The 19273-nt window shown below is 35.8% G+C and overlaps 1 protein-coding gene across 8 annotated transcripts in view; it reads left to right on the top strand.

Moving 5' to 3' along the window:
• DMXL1 (Dmx like 1) overlaps positions 1-19273 on the top strand; it is an 84728-nt gene that overhangs the window by 29824 nt on the left and 35631 nt on the right. For all 8 annotated transcript variants that reach the window (XR_011723285.1, XM_071731018.1, XM_071731017.1 and 5 more), the window contains 15 exons: positions 286-498; positions 1123-1373; positions 1469-2153; positions 2764-2885; positions 3441-3530; positions 3850-3952; positions 6063-6179; positions 7454-7678; positions 8316-9968; positions 10693-10803; positions 12065-12234; positions 13456-13553; positions 14195-14360; positions 16177-16426; positions 18027-19108. Coding sequence is in view for 7 of the 8 variants with exons in the window: in XM_071731018.1 (XP_071587119.1) it covers positions 286-498; positions 1123-1373; positions 1469-2153; positions 2764-2885; positions 3441-3530; positions 3850-3952; positions 6063-6179; positions 7454-7678; positions 8316-9968; positions 10693-10803; positions 12065-12234; positions 13456-13553; positions 14195-14360; positions 16177-16426; positions 18027-19108 (5336 nt within the window). In the remaining variant the exon portion in view is untranslated. The remainder of the gene's footprint in view (positions 1-285; positions 499-1122; positions 1374-1468; positions 2154-2763; positions 2886-3440; positions 3531-3849; positions 3953-6062; positions 6180-7453; positions 7679-8315; positions 9969-10692; positions 10804-12064; positions 12235-13455; positions 13554-14194; positions 14361-16176; positions 16427-18026; positions 19109-19273) is intronic.

The following is a 19273-nucleotide window of genomic DNA, read 5'->3' as shown; positions in this document are numbered from 1 at the left end:
GTATGGACAGTGTTACATCATGAAGATGTAACAGCTCAGGGCCATAGTGTAATCCAAATGTAAGCATTCTAAAGAAACCTCCCTATGGAACATCTCTTGTAGTAGCAGTCAAGGAATTTAATATGGAAAGGAGATGTAGTTGGTGAAAAGAATGACAAGTGACAGTACAGTTGGTATAGCTTTTTCATGGTAGGGTTTCTGCTTAAAAATAATTACACTAATTTTTTTATTTTTCTTTTACGAGACTACTTGGTTTTCAAAAATGTCAACATGTTTTTCTGGTAGATATTCCTCTACTCCCTTCTATCACTTCTCTGAGTCTTGGTGGAAATGAAGAAAAAAGTGGACCTTTTATTGTGCACTGGTTAAATAATAAGGAACTTCATTTCACCTTATCTATGGAAGTATTTTTGCAAACACTTAAAAAGAGTTTTGAACATCATTCTCCTGAGACTAACACTGAGGAAGCTAATCAGATGGATGGCAGATCAGAAGATGGTAAGTGTCTTACAGGTTTTATTTTACAAAGTAATTTGTAATGTTCTTTCAGTTGAAGTAAGAGTCAGGCAGTTTGACTGTAAGGATAAAGACAGGTCACAGTAGCATTTTTATGCATTTACTTCCCTTACTCTGGAAATACCTAAGTAGCTTTAAAAAGCTTTTTTATCTTTCAATGATTTTGAGTTGTTTATGCTGAAAACTACTGTTTACTTGGGCTGACGTGGATACCTTTGAGTGAAAGTGCTTTGCTGTAAATGTGTTTGAGGAAGAAGGTAAAACCTTAGAATTCACTTCCTTTGTACTTTTAAATGCACACCTGATTTAACTTTATTATATAAGATAATAGTCATTTAATTTAATTATATAGAGTTTGAAGATGAGTGCTTGCAAAAAAATATAAAATGGGGAAAATAAAAGTATTCAAGATGCAATAAATAAACTGCTTTGGTTTTTTAGTGATTGAGGTCTGCTAAAGGATTTCTGTTTTAAAACTCATTTTAAATTTGTATTTAGATCAGTGGCTTACAAAGGCCCGAAAGGTGCTGCAATGCCTAAACATTGCTTGCTATACGTAGGCTTTTGAATATAAAATATATATCTGTATATATCTATCTGTTTTAGATATGGATGGAAACGGAGATGAACAGAAAGGGGTCCAGGAAAAGAAGGAACTGGGTGAAGAGAAAACTCTAAATTCAAGCCTTGTTCCTTTATCTTCTGCTATCATTGATCATGAAATTGAAGTACTGCTTTCTGAATGGAGTAAAAATGCTGACATGCTATTCAGTATACATCCTATGGATGGTTCACTGCTGGTATGGCATGTGGACTGGCTAGATGAATACCAGCCCGGCATGTTTCGCCAGGTGCAGGTACTTTGTTTTTAATGTTTTACACATTGTTACTCTGTTGGAAGTATGATGACAAAATGGCATCAATTGTCTTTCTTCCTTTCTTAAAATTCCAGGTGTCCTTTGTCTCAAGAATTCCTGTTGCATTTCCAACGGGTGATGCAAACTCTCTTTGCAGAAGTATAGTGATGTATGCTTGTACCAGAAATGTTGACTTAGCTATTGAACAAGGCAAACAAAAGCCTCCTGGCCTTACACGATCTGCATCTATGCTTATCTCTTCTGGACACAGTAAATCAACCAACAGTTTAAAACTAAGTATCTTCACACCCAATGTTATGATGATTTCCAAACATGCAGATGGGTCATTGAACCAGTGGCTAGTGAGTTTTGCTGAGGAATCTGCTTTTTCAACTGTACTCAGTATTTCACATAAATCCCGATATTGTGGTCACCGTTTTCATCTTAATGACTTGGCTTGCCACTCAGTATTACCACTGCTGCTTACAACCTCACACCACAATGCTCTAATTTTACCAGATGTTGAGAACACAAAACAGGCAAATGATTCTTTAGAGTCTCAGGAGTCACCAGTAAGACTTCAGAGCAGAGGCAATGCAAGCATAACATCCCAGGATCCCAGTGCAGTTTACAGTGAACTTATTCTTTGGAGAGTTGACCCTGTTGGGCCTTTGTCCTTTTCTGGTGGAGTTTCTGAACTTGCTCGGATCAATTCTCTCCATGTTTCAGCTTTCTCTAATGTTGCATGGCTGCCCACACTTATACCCAGCTATTGCCTCGGTGAGTTTTATTTCCTGATTTGTGAAATGTTCTAGATTAAAGGCAGTATAACCTTTTGATACAACACAATAGCTAATGTAGATATACATGTATGTATTGGAAAAAATGTATAGCATGGGTTCTTTATTTAACACCTTTCCAAGAGACTGATACTTGGAAATTGTTTCTTCCTGTGTAAAGAACTGCTGTAGTGTTCTGCTTTGTTTTATGTACGTGGTATTTTAAGAGCTAATGCATTAATGCTCTTAAATGTGTGTGCATATTCAGAGCATGTAGAACACTTAAAAACAACCATAGATTTTTTTATGTAATTTTCAAATGGGATTCTCATTCCCATTCCTATACGTTGATTTGGTTGCACAGCTGTGTACCTGAATCAACAAAAGAGGATTTTTCTTATGCTATGTTATTTTCTTTTGTAACTTCAAAATTGCCTCTCACAAAAAAACCAACAAAACCAACCAACCAAAAAACTCTCCCCACAAAAAACCAAAACATAATAAAAGAAAATCCCAACCAAAACCAAACCAACCAACCAACCAAAACAAAAAAAGGGGCAGTGAGTTGTTTGAATACCTGAGCACTTTTTTCCTTCTTACTTTTTTTCCAGGTGCATATTGCAATTCTCCAAGTGCCTGCTTTGTGGCTAGTGATGGACAGCATTTGAGATTGTATCAAGCTGTAATAGATGCCAAGAAGCTTCTTTGTGAGCTCTCCAATCCAGAAATATCTGTAAGTGAAAAGCTGTGTCAGGTTTTGGGAGGTTGGAACTTTATTCAGTCACAATATTTTCAGACTTACTGATAACTAAGCTGGTTACTGAGGGTTTCAAATATTATAATAACTCTTATGGCAAAGCTTTTTAACACTGTATTTAACATACTATATTCCATTTAATCTCAGACTGCATATTGTGCCAGGTCAATAATTGGTTGGAAGGTACCTCTGAAACACTTGCACTGCAAGGAATAGTAACAGAGCAACAAGCTATGTGTGCATGTTGCCCAGAATAAGGAAGAGTTGAGATGATAATGCAGCTTGGGGAAAGCACAGTAAACTGCTGAATGTGATGCTTTCTAGATAACTTCACTTTTCAGCTATCAAAACCAATATGGCTCTTGATAAAACTGAGAATGTTACCTGTGTCCTTGGTGGACTTTAGCCAGTATATACTTAATGCCTTAGTTAGCATTTGCTTAGTGATACTCCACCTATCTAGTAGGCTGTGACATAGAATGGTGGTAACTAGCAAAACTGAGGACCATCCCTCTGACTCTTTTTAAACAGAAATACGTTGGTGAAGTTTTTAACATCGTAAGTCAGCAATCTACTGCTCGCCCTGGATGTATCATTGAACTGGATGCCATCACAGAGCTTGTAAGATCTTTTTCTGTATTCATTGTATAAAATGTATTAATATAATCTAAATGTGTTGCTCTTTGTCAGATAAAAATAAGTAAAGTAAATAAGTAAATAACTTAAAGACTGATTTTGACATATAGTAGTACTTTGGGTTTGGTAGTACTTGTAAATGTAGAATGGGAGTAACAAAGAGGCATTTTCTTGGGAAATCTTTCATTGGTGTATAACTTATCAAGTTAAAAGCTACCATATTAGCAATCTTAAACAATGCATTCCAAATGTGTTCGCTTGTTGTGTTTTGTTTTGTTTTGTTTTTTTTTTTTTACTTTCTTAGCATGGCAGGAAAACACAATTATTCCATGTTTTTCAAGAAGATTTCATTTTGAATAACCAGGAGAAGGAAGTACCTGAAAAGAAGAAAAACTTATCAGAATCTGGTAAAGAATTCTGGTTTTGTAGAACATGGAAGACAAAATAGTATACTTCTCATTCCACAGAGGAAAAACTTGTTTTATAGCTTTTAGCATTTTAAGGTCAAATACCATACTTCAAGATCTTTATATAGCAAAGAAGAAAATCTAGTCTTGTGAAACTCATAGGTGTTTCACTTGCTTTAAATGTAGTGTGCAACCAAATTTTAGAAAAAGTAGTTTTAAGTCATGAGAGGCCCATTATGTACTATGTTAAGCATTCCATTGTTGATGGCTTTTTTACATGAGAGGGAGAGGGTTTTAAATGTAGAGCCTGTAGCTGTAAGATATGACATGGGCAAAGCTTATTGCATCCTTTTTATGATGGGTGTTCATCCTTTACATCAGCTAAATAGTGCTCCTTAAATCTTGTGTGGTACTGCTGATGATGGGCCAAACAAATCATGCAAAATACAGCTATGAAATACAATACTATGTAGTATTGTTACTATGCTACCACTTCACACTGGGGCAGATCTGACTTGCTTTGGAATAAATGACCAATTTTCCTTGGTGGACTGTCAGTGATTGTGTTTATATAGACATCCCAATTTTGTTCTGTTCGAATAAAATCATGTGGGGAGAAAGAGCCAGAGTGAAATTTGTGACACCAAGTTATCTGTGGTAGTGAAGTGAATGCTGGGAAAAAAAGGAAGCAAAGTGTGAAACAGTTTTGAAGTATTACATAATAACTTGGCACCCAAAATTTATTTTTGTTGGAAGAAAAGGGAGACATCTAGGGAAGTATTACCTGAGTTGTATAAACATGGTGATTAATTCTGAATTAACTGTTTCTAGTTGAGAAAGAGATTTGGAGTAATGGAGATAACGTATGGCAATGTCAATTCAACTTTCAGTAGAGGTCAAAAAATGCAAGTGGGATGTTGAAAATCAGGAATATAGAGAATAAAATAGAGAAAAAAAGTAATACAGCATATAATAGTTGTACATTTGCATCTTGACTTTAATATACATAAAGGGCTTTAAAAGAAATGTGAAAGCTATTTGATCTTAGAAAAGAGCATTTATATACATCTATATGTGTTATGAAGTTCTGTATGATTTGCTGCCATGTAAGAAATTAGGCTAATCAGACTCTTTGAAAAATTGTAAACTTGAAGCTAGTAATTCACGTACATTCTAAATTGAAAGTATTTTCTAGTACCTTAAAGGTCTTTAGTTTTTAAAAACTCCTTCCTCTTTAATAAAGCATGTAAATATTTAGCTCATCATTTAAAAAAAAACAAAACACAAAAACAAAAAACATTTTTCTACAATATCTTAAGCAACCCAGTGTCAAAAACACAGCATATTCTTAATGATGTTTTGTGTGGCACAACTAAGGATGGGTCAGAGCAGTCATGGAGGACAGATAGACACTAAACTATCTGTTCCTTCTGGGTCTGAATGGGTTTACTTTGCTGCTGCAGAAGGAGAATGGCTGGGTGCACCCTACAGAAATGTGCTCCTACTGATACTACAACTCATGTTGTCTTTTCTTAATATGAAACTACAGCAAATAATATCTTAAAAAGCAACATTATATTTCCTGTACATTCCAGATTATTGACTCAATCTGGCTGTGTTGTGAACCATAAGGCTGTCCATTAGACCAGGATGTGACTTTCCAAAGTGTTGACATGGCATTTCTTCTCCAGATGAAATTTGCATACTTATACATTAAAGGTTAAACCTCTGTCTAGTTCACTGTCTTAATTGTTACACTTGCCAGTAACATACAGTTAAGAAAGTGTAAGAGATAAGCATATGCAAGGCAAAGGTGTAGAGTTGAGAGTACATTCTGAGATTTAGACTCAGCAAATTCAGCCAAATATGTTTGTCCTCTCTAGAGAAAAACAGACAGTTCTTCATGTACATATATATATGTACAAGTGTAGTGGCTATTGCTTCTGATAAAATAATAAGAAAACTGATATAACAGAGTTGGGTATAATTAGAGTGTTGCAATTGGGTATTAATTAATGATAGCTTAATGTGACTATTTGCCAGTCAGCAATATTTAGTTCTACTTTCAGGTGAATAACCCCTAAGATCTTCCTGTTTTGAATTTCATCAGGAAACCAGCAGAATGGATTCTCTGAAAAATTCTACTTAATAGTAGTAGAGTATACTCAAAACCACTCATTACTACATATGTGGCATCTACATTTGAAGTCAATTCCTGTCTCAGTAGGTAAGCCCTCTTTCTTGTAGTTTTCTGTTTAAAAAAGGAAAAAAATCCCTATCTTGTGAATACATCTGCTGTTCAGGGTATTCTAAAACGTATTTAATTTTTTTTTTTTGAAAAAATCTGCAAACCTTAGATTACAAGCTTTCATCCCAACACAAGTTTGTTCTTGATTACTATATAATCTTCAGAACGCTGAAACTTTTGAGTTCAGTCTGACCCTGAAGTGTAATATATATTGTGCATTCTAATGGTAAATATGTTTATCTGGTTTTAATACAGCCTAACACACCAGATGTTTTTGCTTCTCAGAAGTTTTTGCTCTGCAATTTTTGAGTTTACACACGAATTCTAAGTCGGACTGGTTTTAAATCTGTATACAACAGAAATAAAATTACAATTATGAACAACTTTGTTCTGAAATCTGCCGGTTCTCCTTCAGAATGCCAAATTACCACAAAAATTATAAAACTTTGAAGTAAGCTAACATAACTTCAGTAGTTTTCTGTTAACATTTAAAGACCAAGAAAACATACATCTATTGTTCACCACATACCAGGGGAATCTATTATAATAATTTAAAACAAATAGGTCTTTGCCTTATTATTGCTTTCAAAGACAGAATTTCTTCAGCGGTTTTCAATATTGTTACAATTAATTTATAAGTTGGTGAGAAAGCTAAAGATAGAATTTTTCTAATGTATTTAAATTACGAAAACTTTGCTAATAATGCTTTTCCACCAACCTATTGCCTATTTTCATGTTCCAAATTAATTGAATTCATTCTTCCAACTGCTAAGTTTTATTAAAAATAAAAAAAGTGGTAATGTATTCAAATCACAATCTCCAAGATCCTTTAACAAAAAAGATTAGCAAATTTTCTTCTGAAAAATGCCTTTCCCTCATTTGCAGGGTAAGACATAAAGGTGTTAATTCATTTTTCTCTAGATATAGGTATTTTGTGCTTCATGAAGCATTAATTTGTGTGGATAACCACATCTGTCATCTGGAGTTTTAGTGTTTCTGATTACAGTTTGACTGTTTCAAGTCTAAGTTTAATGTTAGAGCTTCTTAGTAGTTCTAGAATTTCAGAAGTATTTAATCTGAGGTGTGCTAGCATTTCTCTATAAATTTGGATGCAGAAATTAATGTCATTAAAATAATAGTAAAATTTTAAGTTGTTTTTCCTGTCTTTTTTTGACCTTTTAAGGTGAGAAAAATTACTTCTTAGACTAAAGAAATCACTGATTTTTTCAAATTAATAATGCAAACTTTTTTAGATGAAAAGGTAGTTTCAAACACACCTGAAGCCACAGCACAGGCAGAAGAATTGTACTCTTCACCAGATCCAGAGAAGATTCAGTCGCCTTTCACTCAGAAGTATCAAGCCTGTAGAGCAAACCTTCAGAGCACCAGCTGGCTTACTCTGTCTTCCAAAATGGTGTATAGTCAACAGCTGAATTTACCAGAAGGAGTAGAGATAATTAGTGTAAAGCCATCAGCAGGTTTGTAATTTTTCTTAAAGAATAAAATAAGGGATCCTTGCCTTTCTGTCTCTGATCGTAAAATACAAACAAAATAAGATTGGTAAGTTTCATATTTCTTGTTAAAATTAAAATGCTTGTGGGTGGATCCAAAAGATTTGCTAAATCTTGTTCTGACTTTATACGTTGATCGTGGAACCTAGAGACTGAAAAAAAGCTTTTATTTCACGTATAATCCTTGAATTCCAGCTTCTTGCCGTAAGAGGAATTACAGAAACATGAATTTAGTTTTAGAATAACTAATTATTTTTGGTAGTATCTACACTTAAAATTTAAGGCTTTCTTCAGTAGTCTTTCAAATCCTTTATAAAGATTTTTAGATTTTTGAATGGGAAACCTTTGTTTTATGGTAGAGATGATACAGATGAGGTTTAAATCACAACTCCTCTCTACAGCATGAAATGGAAACAGCAAATGGTTTTGAAGTATTTTTGTCGTATTCTTGTTCTTGAGGCTCTACCTGCAAACAACCTTCTTTGTGAGGAAGTGATGATATTTTTTTGTTCGACAGTAAAATAACTGAGTAAACACATCTTTACTTTTTTTTGCTTGCTTTTTAATATTTCCCATAGTAAAAGTGTATTTTATTTAATTTTAGGACATCTGAGTAGTTCTTCCATATATCCGGTTTGTCGTGCTCCGTATCTGCTGGCTACTTCATGCTCCGATGGAAAAGTTCGATTCTGGAGATGCAGAGTTTCCACTGAATCATCAGCTTTATCCATGCCAGACTGTAGTGCAAATAGTGATGTTACATATGTATGGGAAGAATGGCCATTACTGATTGAGAATGGACTTAATAGTAGTGCTGTTAGTGTTCCAGGAAGGCCAACTGAAATTAGCTGTGCACACACAAACAGATTAGCTGTAGCATACAAACAGGTAACAGCTAAAAATAGTAATTTTTCTCAAGATTTTGTAATGCACGTTAGTATTTTTGAATGTGAATCTACAGGGGGTTCTTCTTGGATTTTAGAACAGACTCTTCATTTAGATGAGAGAGGCACCATGTTAGAATCTGGTGTTATTATTGATAGTAATTTGGTGGCATATAACCAACATATGTCCAGCACTAAGCACTTGGTACACCTAGATTGGATGTCTAGGGAAGATGGTTCACATATTCTGACAGTGGGAATTGGATCAAAACTTTATATGTTTGGTCAGCTGTCTGGAAAAATGCAGGAACAAAGTGGTAAGGAGATTGTAGCAGTTTCCCAGAGTGTCAGTACAAAGGCAAGGTTTGTCCTCCTGCGTTGTGTCAACTTAGTTTCATCTGTAGAGGGGTCACCTCCTTTTCCAGTCTCCTTGTCCTGGGTACGTGATGGCATTCTAGTAGTTGGAATGGATTGTGAAATGCATGTTTATTCCCAGTGGCAAGCTCCTTCCAAGCAGGAACTAGATAGTACAGATTCCTATAGTGCAAGTGCATCATGTATAACTAGCTTAATGAAACAGAGCCATTCAGTTTCCTCAGCTCTGCATCCACCAAAGCGAACCTTGACCAGATCTATGACCAGCCTCGCACAGAAACTTAGTGGTAAAAGATCTGCCTGTGACCTGTCTACAGAAATGGAAGATTCTGGTCTTTTTGAAGCAGCTCATACATTATCTCCCACTTTACCTCAGTACCATCCATATCAACTGTTGGAACTCATGGATCTTGGTAAAGTACGTAGAGCCAAAGCCATTCTGTCCCATCTGGTGAAGTGCATTGCTGGAGAAGTTGTTGCTATAAATGAATCTGAAACTAATCATGATAAGAGGCTCAGATCCCTGACCATCAGTGCTAGTGGAAGTACTGCAAGAGATCCCAAAACATTCAGCAAAACTGAGACTACAGACTATATTGAAATAGACTCTGTTCCACCATTGCCTTTGTATGCTTTGCTTGCTGCAGATGAGGATTCATCACATTCCTTTTCTGAGAAGTCTAATAATCAAAATAGTAAAAATAAAAAAGATATGCCTGATGTCAGTTATGAAGATCTCTTTCAAAGTACTATTGTAAGTACAGATGAACTACTTACATTTGATGCAGATGAAGAGAGTTTGAAACCAAATGTCATTGATCTTTCTCAGTATAGCCCAACTTACTTTGGACCAGAACATGCTCAAGTTCTTTCTCGTCACTTGCTTCATTCAAGCTTGCCAGGTCTGACTAGAATGGAGCAAATGTCATTGATGGCTTTGGCAGATACAGTTGCTACTACCAGTACTGACATTGGAGAAAGCAGAGACAGAAATCAGGGTAAGCTGTCTCTTACAAGTTAAATGTACTGCTGTGCTTCAAAAGCTTTTTGGGGAGTTTCTCCTGTTTTGAAATATTTTTGTGGCATATGAAAGCATTTCATAGTTTTATTTCACAATATAACTTGTACTTTACTGTGCCATCTAGCTGAAATTTCCAGATTTAAGAATTTCATAAAATACTGTTACTGCCAGTGTTACTCCATCAGTACATATACCATAATTTCTTCTAATTCATGATGAGACAGCTTTCTTAATGGTCTCTTTTTATTACACTAGGGAGAGAAATTGAGAAATATATATATTAGGGGTTTTTTTAATGAGATAATACTTCCTGCTACTTCAATTAAGAGAGAATAACCTCAAAGCTTTTTATATTTGAAATTTTCCTCTATCTTTGAAGGAAAGAATTAAGCTAATATACATTTAGTCACATATTCTATATATTAGGTATTAGTCACATAATTCTAAAGCAGTTCTCCTGTTAAGGCATTCAACAGCTACTTTGTAGCATTGGAACAGGTTGCCCATGGAGGTCCCTGGGGGCGTTAAAAAAAAATGGGTAGATGTGATGCTTTGGGAGGTGTTTAGCGATTATGTTGATGTAGGACTGATTGTTGGACTTGATCATCTTGAATGTCCTTACCAGCCATGATGATTCTATAATTCTATAATTCTGCTTTGAATATTTTCTCTGAAGTGTGTATAAAAACATTTAATTCCAGGTGGAGAAACTCTTGATGAGTGTGGATTAAAATTTTTGTTGGCTGTTCGTCTGCACACATTTCTATCAACTTCACTTCCTCCTGTACAGAGAGCTCAACTGCTTCACCAAGGTAACTGATGTGTTTTCTTAGATGAGGTGAATATGATTGCTGTGCTGTTGACATGCCCCTGCAGAATCAACTAAGTACTTTCTTTGTGTTCTGGTTTGTTTTTTTCATGCTACTCAGTATGAATGTATGTCAGAGCAGAAAATGTTTGTATTGTTTTAGCTAGAGATCTTGGAACCGAAGTGGGTTTTTTTCCTATTTTTTTTTATTTTTAATTTTTTTTCTATTTTGCCCCACAAAATGTCGTCTTTGCTTCTAGTACCTTGTTGTTCCAATAACCTTCTGTAGAAACAATGCAGTAGAAAACAGTACCTATTTATTTAGTTTTTTAATACATGCATAAAGATCTCTTATTTATAGTCTGCTCAAACTTTAAATGGTTTTTTATATGTTATGGTAACTATCCAGTGAACTGTTTCAAAGGTTTTCTTTCATGTAGTTTTAAATAGTTCCACCTGATGCTGCAGGATGAGATAGATTTGATTCGGCCTAATCCAATCTAAAGGACTGGTTATGGTTGCTTCTTAGCCTTCCATTATTCATCATGGCAGTTGATGGCTGTTCCAATCTCATGGTGTGTCACCCCTCAGCTACATCAGAGATCAGAATTTTCCATGTCTGCCACAACAGAGTACTGCTGAGGGAGCTCTCTGGAGTATGTTTAGTTGAGATATTTCTTCATCTGCTGAACTCAGAAATTGGTGAGAGTAAAAAGTTCCTCCAGGACATGTGCAGAGGTTGACTGTGCTTAAGCACAAAGAAAGATCTCTGTCTCTCACTAGTGATGTTATTATCCATAGCCAGATATGCTTCTGCTTAGCCATCTTCATCATGTGATTTCTTTTTTTCTTCCAGTTTTCCTTTGTATCCCTGTCATTAAACCCATGTTTTACTATGATTATCTGAAATTTAGGATTTTTTAATCCAATTCAAAATATTGAGCCTTCCTTTCAAAAATCTGAAAAGTTTAACCAGTATTTTGCCCTTTGTATCATGGCTAATCTCAATACCACCTCTTTGAGTATATCTTTAGCTTCACTAACTCCATTCTTCACAAACTTACAATGAGAGTATGCATGAGTATGCAAATGAGAGTATGAAAAATGTTTTCATATGTATAAGCAATACCAACAGTGAATTTCTGTTGCCTCATCAACAATGCACTTAAAAATCAAAAATAAATAAACCTTCTCCCTTTCCCACCTTTTGACTTCTGATTCTGCAATGTTTTAATTTTTTTTTTTTTTAATGATTTATTATGTAGGCTTATCTACCAGTCATTTTGCTTGGGCATTTCATTCAGTAGCAGAAGAGGAACTACTGAGCATGTTACCTGCAGTACAGAAAGGAGATCTAACATGGTCAGAACTCAGAGCCATGGGTGTAGGATGGTGGGTTCGAAATATCCACAGCCTGCGGAAATGCATAGAAAAGGTAAACATAGCATGCTGAAACAAAGTTACCAAACCTTTTCCAAACAGCTATCCTCTGGTTTTTACCTTTTATTTATGTGGTTTCAAATTTTTAGATATGTTCAGTGTTCCCAAATGTATTTGTGCTGTATGTTTTTGTACGTAAACAGTTTATTGTAGGAATATGAACTTCCGTATTTAACTGTTTTTTTTGTACCATAGTACTATTTTTTTATTACTTTAGTACCTTACTATTTTTTTAGTACTTTCAAATTCTGGTGTGAAATACATTTTGGGCCTTTAGGGAGTCCCTGTTGAAGGTGTCAGTGTGCAGTGCTTATTGTGGCTGCTCAAAGTACAGTTTGAACTACTTATAGTTGGTTTTTATAGTAAAATCAGGAAACAAGTGTTGGAAAAGATTCTCCTTAGAAACCTATCCCAAAGGGGCTCAACTTTGATATTGCATATCTGTGTTGCAAATGCCTTTTATAATTTCCATGATAAAATATTATATTGTTTTATTTTGGCTTGCTTACTTTTTTTTTTTAGTATGTATTTTAATCATAACAGATGTGGTCTAATGTCATCGTCACTCGTTTTAAGCTCGTGGAAAGGCCAAGTGTGTTGATCTAGAAAATTACATGCACAAGATACTTAGACTACAAAGCACAAAGTGCTTAAGTGCATGTCTATGCTTGTGCTTTTCAATCTTAATTAATCATCACTATATGAAACTTACCTGCCCTGCATTTAAAAAATTGTGAGTACCCTGAGCCTGCATTTAAAGTTACCTTACATGAGTCTTTGATTAATCTTTCTACCACTTAATTCCTTTTCTCTTTACAACGTTGAAGAGCAATCTCTTCAGAATAACTTTTCTCCTGTTGTGACTGGTCCCAGCCTGTTCTTCAAGACTATCTGTCCTTTGATTACCAAAGAAACTACTTAATTAATGTTACTAGGATTTCAGGAACTGATTTCAGACGTAGGCATTCCCATTTGATCTGCCAAAAGGCTTCTAAAACTGGGAAAGCATTAATTAAATGATACCAAACTAAACCAAGAGATTGAAGTTTTGGTATCTTCATGTATTCTCTTGTGAGACTTGTAGTGAGAAGAGGGATCCTATATTAAAGAGATTTTTCCAAGCAGTGTGGGGTATGGGATACCAGCAGCAACAAGATACCCACTTGAGGTGTATTTCAGTTTTGATTGTTTGTTTGCTCTTAAACTTTCTTCACAGGTGGCTAAAGCAGCCTTTCAGCAAAAGAATGACCCACTGGATGCAGCCATTTTCTACCTTGCAATGAAGAAGAAGGCTGTGATCTGGGGATTATACAGGTTGGAAATGTGAAAGCTTTTACATGGAGTTTCATACTGTCTGGTATAATTTTGGGAAAAAATTTCAGTGTGGTAGTCCAAAAGAGCTCAAATATTACCATTGAAAACTGAGGTTTGATTTCTACATTAGTCACTGTATTAAATGGGTAGTTTTTAAGCTTTTTGTAATTACAGAAGTAATTTAATTGCTGTTTCTGAAGGTAGAAAATTTGAGTTTTAGAACTTTTGAGGAATACCTATGTAGTGTGTGGAACTACATGGCTATCTTTTAGCAAAGTCAGATGTTACAAAATTTCCCTAAGTTCAGAGAACTGTATTAAGAGTCCATCTTTCAAACTGGCATTTCATAATGCAGCAGCCAAAATTGCAAACTTTTTAAGAAGTGGTTTTTGTCACCACTTACTCTTGAGAGCTTATGTGGAAAAAATGAGGTTTTCTTAATTTGTAGCAGGTTAACTGAAAATACCATTTGTTTTTGTATTTATTTTTTTTATGTTTTTAAATAGTAAGACTTCTATTCTTTCTGTGGGGTGAGAACATCTGCATTTCCAAATGATAAAATGTGTCTCTATTGACATCTGAGAAAATAAAAAACACAATGTATCTTGTAAAATAATATATTTATTATGTTCAATATTCAGGTCCCAAAAAGACACTAAAATGACGCAGTTTTTTGGGAATAACTTCACTGAGGACAGATGGCGTAGAGCAGCACTAAAGAATGCCTTTTCTTTGCTTGGCAAACAGCGTTTTGAACATGCTGCAGCATTTTTCTTGTTGGCAGGACATTTAAAAGATGCAGTAGAGGTAACAAAATAATGAACTTTTTTTTTTTACATTATTTTATTATCTTATGTTTTTTAGACTGTTACATTGTCCCAAACTTACAAATCACACCCAAACAGTTGTGATCAATGTCTCAGTATCGAAATGGAAAGTGACAAGTGGTGTTCCCCAAGGATCATTACTTGGACCAGTACTGTTTAACATCTTTAGTGACACTCCCCATGGAATTGAGTGCACCCTCTGCAGATTTGCTGATGACACCAAACTGTGTGGTGAAGTCAGCATGCTAGGAGGGAAGGGATGTCATCCAGAGGGACCTTGACAGTCTTGAGAAGTGGGCTTGTACAGACTGCATCAAGTTCAACAAGGCCATGTGCAAGGTTCTGCACCTGGGTCAAGGCAATTCCATGCACAAATACAGGTTGGGAGGGGGAAAAAATTGAAGGTAGCCCTAAGGAGAAGGGCTTGGGGGTGGTAGTGGACCAGAGGCTTAACATGAACCACCAGTGCTTGTAGTCCAGAAAGCCAATCATGTCCTGAGCTGCATCAAAGGAAGCATTGAGGACCAGCTGAGGGAGGTGATGCTCCCCCTCTACTCTGCTCTTGTAAGCCCCCACCTGGAGTACTGTGTCCAGTTCTGGAGTCCCCAGTGTAAGAAGGACTGTGTCCAGGGGAATGAGACCGTAGGAGGGCCACTAAAATGATCAGGCTGTTGGAGCCTTTGAAGACAGGCTAAGGAAATTGGGGTTGTTCAGCCTGGAGAAGAAAGAGGAGGCCCTGAGGTGGCCTTAAATAGCTACCAATATCTGAAGGGGGCCTACAAGAAAGATGGGGTAGGGATTTTTGCATGGGTGTGTAGTGAGAGGACAAGGGGAAATGGTTTCAAACTTGAAGAGAGTTGATTCAGGTTAGACATTAGGGAGAAATTCTTTCTTTTGAGTGTGATGAGACACTGGGACAGGTTGCCCAAGGAAGTTGTGGCTGCCCCCTCCCTGGAAGTGTTCAAGGACAGGCTGGCAACCTGGCCAGTTTGAGCAACCTGGTCTAGTGGAAGTGGGCCCTGCCCATGCAGGAGGGTTGGAACTGGATGATCTTTAGGGTCCCTTCCAACAATAGCTGTTCTGATTCTATGGAATATGCTGAATCTAAGTTGCATTTTGCATTAGTATTCCCCCTGAAGTTTCTTCTGGTTTTGTGCATTTTACCTCCCTGCTCTCCACCCTCCCAAATTAATTACAAATGCAAGTCCTTGATTTTTCACATTCAACCCTATTTTTTTTCATACAGTGATACTTAAAAGTCACATGGTTAATTTCTACATAAGAAGACTGTGAAACCTGGTTACTATTAACTTGCTTTCAGATTGTCATATATGAGGTTAAAATCACTTTTCATTAGTGACTTCCAGATCTGAGCGTGAAGGCTATTTGGCAGTGGTATGAATTGGCTCCTAGAATCCCTACACACAGAAAATTTTTTTCTTGGATGTGTTTGAATTAAAAAGTTGGCTGGGCATTCATCTCCAATGAAAGAATTGTTCTGTAAAGATTCATAACCCTCTCTTCAAGAGATGGCATGTGCTCACTGACAATGATTTATTAAAGCTAATTTTTTTAAAGATCTGCTGCCATCTCAGACTTAAATGAATAAATTGCAAATTGGATCTTGCATATAATAGTTGGCCTCCTCTATACCACATAGTTCTTGCTGTTTTTTTATGGAATTGATGGAACTACATATCTCAATCTAAGCAGATTCATGTCACGTCCTGAGTTATGATCATTTTAACCAGAAGAGAAATAATAATGTTTGATCTTATGACTATATTTTCTGTTAGGTCTGCCTTGAAAAACTGCATGACATTCAGTTGGCTCTTGTAATATCAAGACTTTATGAGTCAGAATTTGAAGCATCTAGTACTTACAAATCTATACTACAGAATAGAATTTTGGGAAGTGTGCTACCTGGAAAAGAGAGCTTAGGAAACATGCACTGTGACCCTTTTCTGCGAAGTATGGCTTACTGGATTTTGGAAGATTATAGCAAGGCTCTTGACACTTTAATTAAAAATTCTGTTCAAGATGAAGGTAAGAATATGAGTATTTTGCCTGTTAGGTTGATTTTAACTGTTTCTTGATTTAAGCAGTAGTTTCTTAAAGCACAGTCTGAAGAAGACCAGGTACTGCACAGTTGCTTACTAGTGCTAGTAAATAGCTTGCTGTAATAATGTAAGCGGGTTTTATAGTAGATATGTTAACAATTGTTACTATTCTGTATCCTATAAATGATTACTTCATTTATCCTGTAAGTATATAAATATCAGGATAATGAGAATTTTCCTGCAGTGATGAAGCTGTTTTTTCCAGCCTCAAATTAAGAATGAGGAAACAAATTAACTACATTAATTTGAATAAATGAAAAAAATTTCTGTTTGCAGAGTTACTTAGCAGATTATGGAAGACATGGTGTTTTGTAGCTTTTAGTCCATCTTAAAAATAGTTGACCAAAATGATAAACTGTCATAGAAAAAAAATTACTATTTACTATGATACAGGAGGCCCATGTGATGTCTGAAATAGGATGTAAGTCTAATAAAGTGATTATTTTCCCTCTTTACTAGCTTTATATGCCATCTAAAAATCAGTTGGTTTATTTCCTAAATTCAGTGTTCTCAAGGAAGATAAGCATTTCAAGTCCTCAGCCATTATCATGCTATCTGGTTTCATTCCTGGCTGCTGAAAGAAGCTTGACAGAGATAAATGAAGGCTCAAATCCCTGGAATTGTGTAATTAATTTTATAAACTGATTTCAGTAGAAGTTACACACCTCAGGATAATTTTGAGCAAATGAGGGATACAGTGTTCATTTTTTTCTGTCTTGCTCAGCTCACATCCTCCTGTGTAAAGTAATTTCTAAATGTTGCTAATTCTTCTTCAGTTTGTTCTTGTTTGTGGTTTGTTTGCGTTTTTTTGCTTTATTTTCTCACTTAGAAGGTGGTCTTTCATGTACCTTTTCCTATTATCTTTAGTTAGTTGTGCCATAATGGTGATAGAGGAAAACAGCTTTGAAAGCTCTGAGAATTATCCTATGCTGTTGCTTGTGTCTTTTCAGAGTTTTTCATATCATGGTTTTGAATATGACAGTAAAATATGTAGGTGCTGCACTGAGGTATAATGGATTTATTTTTATGTAATACTGATGTCAGTATGTATAAATGTTTTGGATTCCCTAGTTTTATTTTAATTTGCATTTTTGTTATGAGGTAGACAAAACAAAAAGTACTAATCCAAAATTTTAAAAAATACTTTAAGTAAAAAGCTTTTGTAAGATGAAATATCTTATTGTCATTTAGTGATGGAGACTTCAGAAATCTAAACTAAGCATGATTTTGCTTGACTGCAGTAGAGTTGACCTGACTGCAAGGAAAACAAGTGGCTGCTGTTCTAAATTAAGGTTTTTACCTACTGTCCCACTCTAGCATCTCTTTTTAGTAGTAATTAGGTTTAGCAATGTCCTTCATCACAAAATAGCCAGATGATAAAGGAGCAGAGGAAGGTAAAATGGGGGTTCAATGAAGTAAGCAGGAGACTGTTGAGACCTAATAGCCTACTGGTGAATTTAGAACTTTGCAGATGGATTATTTCATACAGATTGGTAGATTTCCCTCATGATTCAATATCTTTTCAGATGAAGGAGATGCCTCATCAAGTTGTAATCCTGCAGTTTTTAACTTCTATAACTTCTTAAGAACACATCCTCTCCTGCTGAGACGTCATTTTGGCTCTTCTGATACATCTTCCACGCACATTTGTCTAACAGTGGAAAATGGGCTGGCTGACAAAATCAACCTAGGTGAAAGGCAGTTGTTTTTCACCACTGCATATGCTCACCTGAAAGCTGGTTGTCCTATGTTGGCCTTAGAAGTGTTATCAAAGATGCCCAAAGTTGTCAAGAGATCAAAATCGTTATGCAGATCCCCTAGCTTAATGGATACTAGTAAAGATTTCTCCCCTTCTTCAGTTAAGGAGTTGGAAACAAAAGACAAATCTTCAAGTATTGATTGGTCACAGACAGTATTCAATGGTCTGGGGTCATCTTCAGATTATTCATCAGGAAAAGATTCAGGTTCAACCCTTTCCTTTGACTGGAGCCAGCCAAGTGTGGTATTCCAAGACGAACACTTGAAACTCCACTCAGATGATAATCAAAGTGATGAGAGTGAAGATTCTTCCCTGGTAATGAAAGAGCTAAAATCCCCAAGGAAAACTGAAAAATTGTATGAAACAAGTCCTAGCTACACAGAATCTTTTAGTGCAGTTGATGACAAAGATATTCTAAGTCCATCAGAAGATATAATTTGGGTACAGCTGAAGTTCAGAGCATGCCTGAAAATTCTTACTGTAGAGCTTCGTACACTGTCCACTGGTTATGAAGTAGATGGTGGCAAGTTGAGGTACCAGCTTTATCAGTGGCTTGAAAAAGAAGTGGTAGCTCTTCAAAAGACCTGTGATTATGGTGTTGAGGAGATACAGTCAGGAATTAATGTGATGCCAAAGGAAGCTACATTACATGAAAACTCTGAAAACTTAGCTGACCAGCAAAAAAATATGCTACAGAAAGAAGACTTCCATAAAAGACGACAATGGCTTCTGAAACACCAGTCTCTCTTAAGAATGTTCCTTAGTTACTGTATACTTCATGGGTCTCATGGTGGAGGATTGGCATCTGTCAGAATGGAATTAATTCTGCTATTGCAGGAATCTCAGCAGGTATGTGGGAGATCTTAGTTTGTGTTTTGTCTGCTTCTGCTTTTGTTGTAGATTTTTTTTTTAAAGTATGTTTCATATTGTTGACATTTCCCTGTTGCAGTATGCACCTGTTTTATAATAAATGTGGCACTATTTTTAACTATTTGTTTTATGTAGTTTTGCATT

This window comes from Heliangelus exortis, chromosome Z (genome assembly GCF_036169615.1).
Source record: "Heliangelus exortis chromosome Z, bHelExo1.hap1, whole genome shotgun sequence".
NCBI classification, from domain to species: Eukaryota; Metazoa; Chordata; class Aves; order Apodiformes; family Trochilidae; genus Heliangelus; species Heliangelus exortis.
This window is presented reverse-complemented; position numbering and strand designations above follow the sequence as displayed.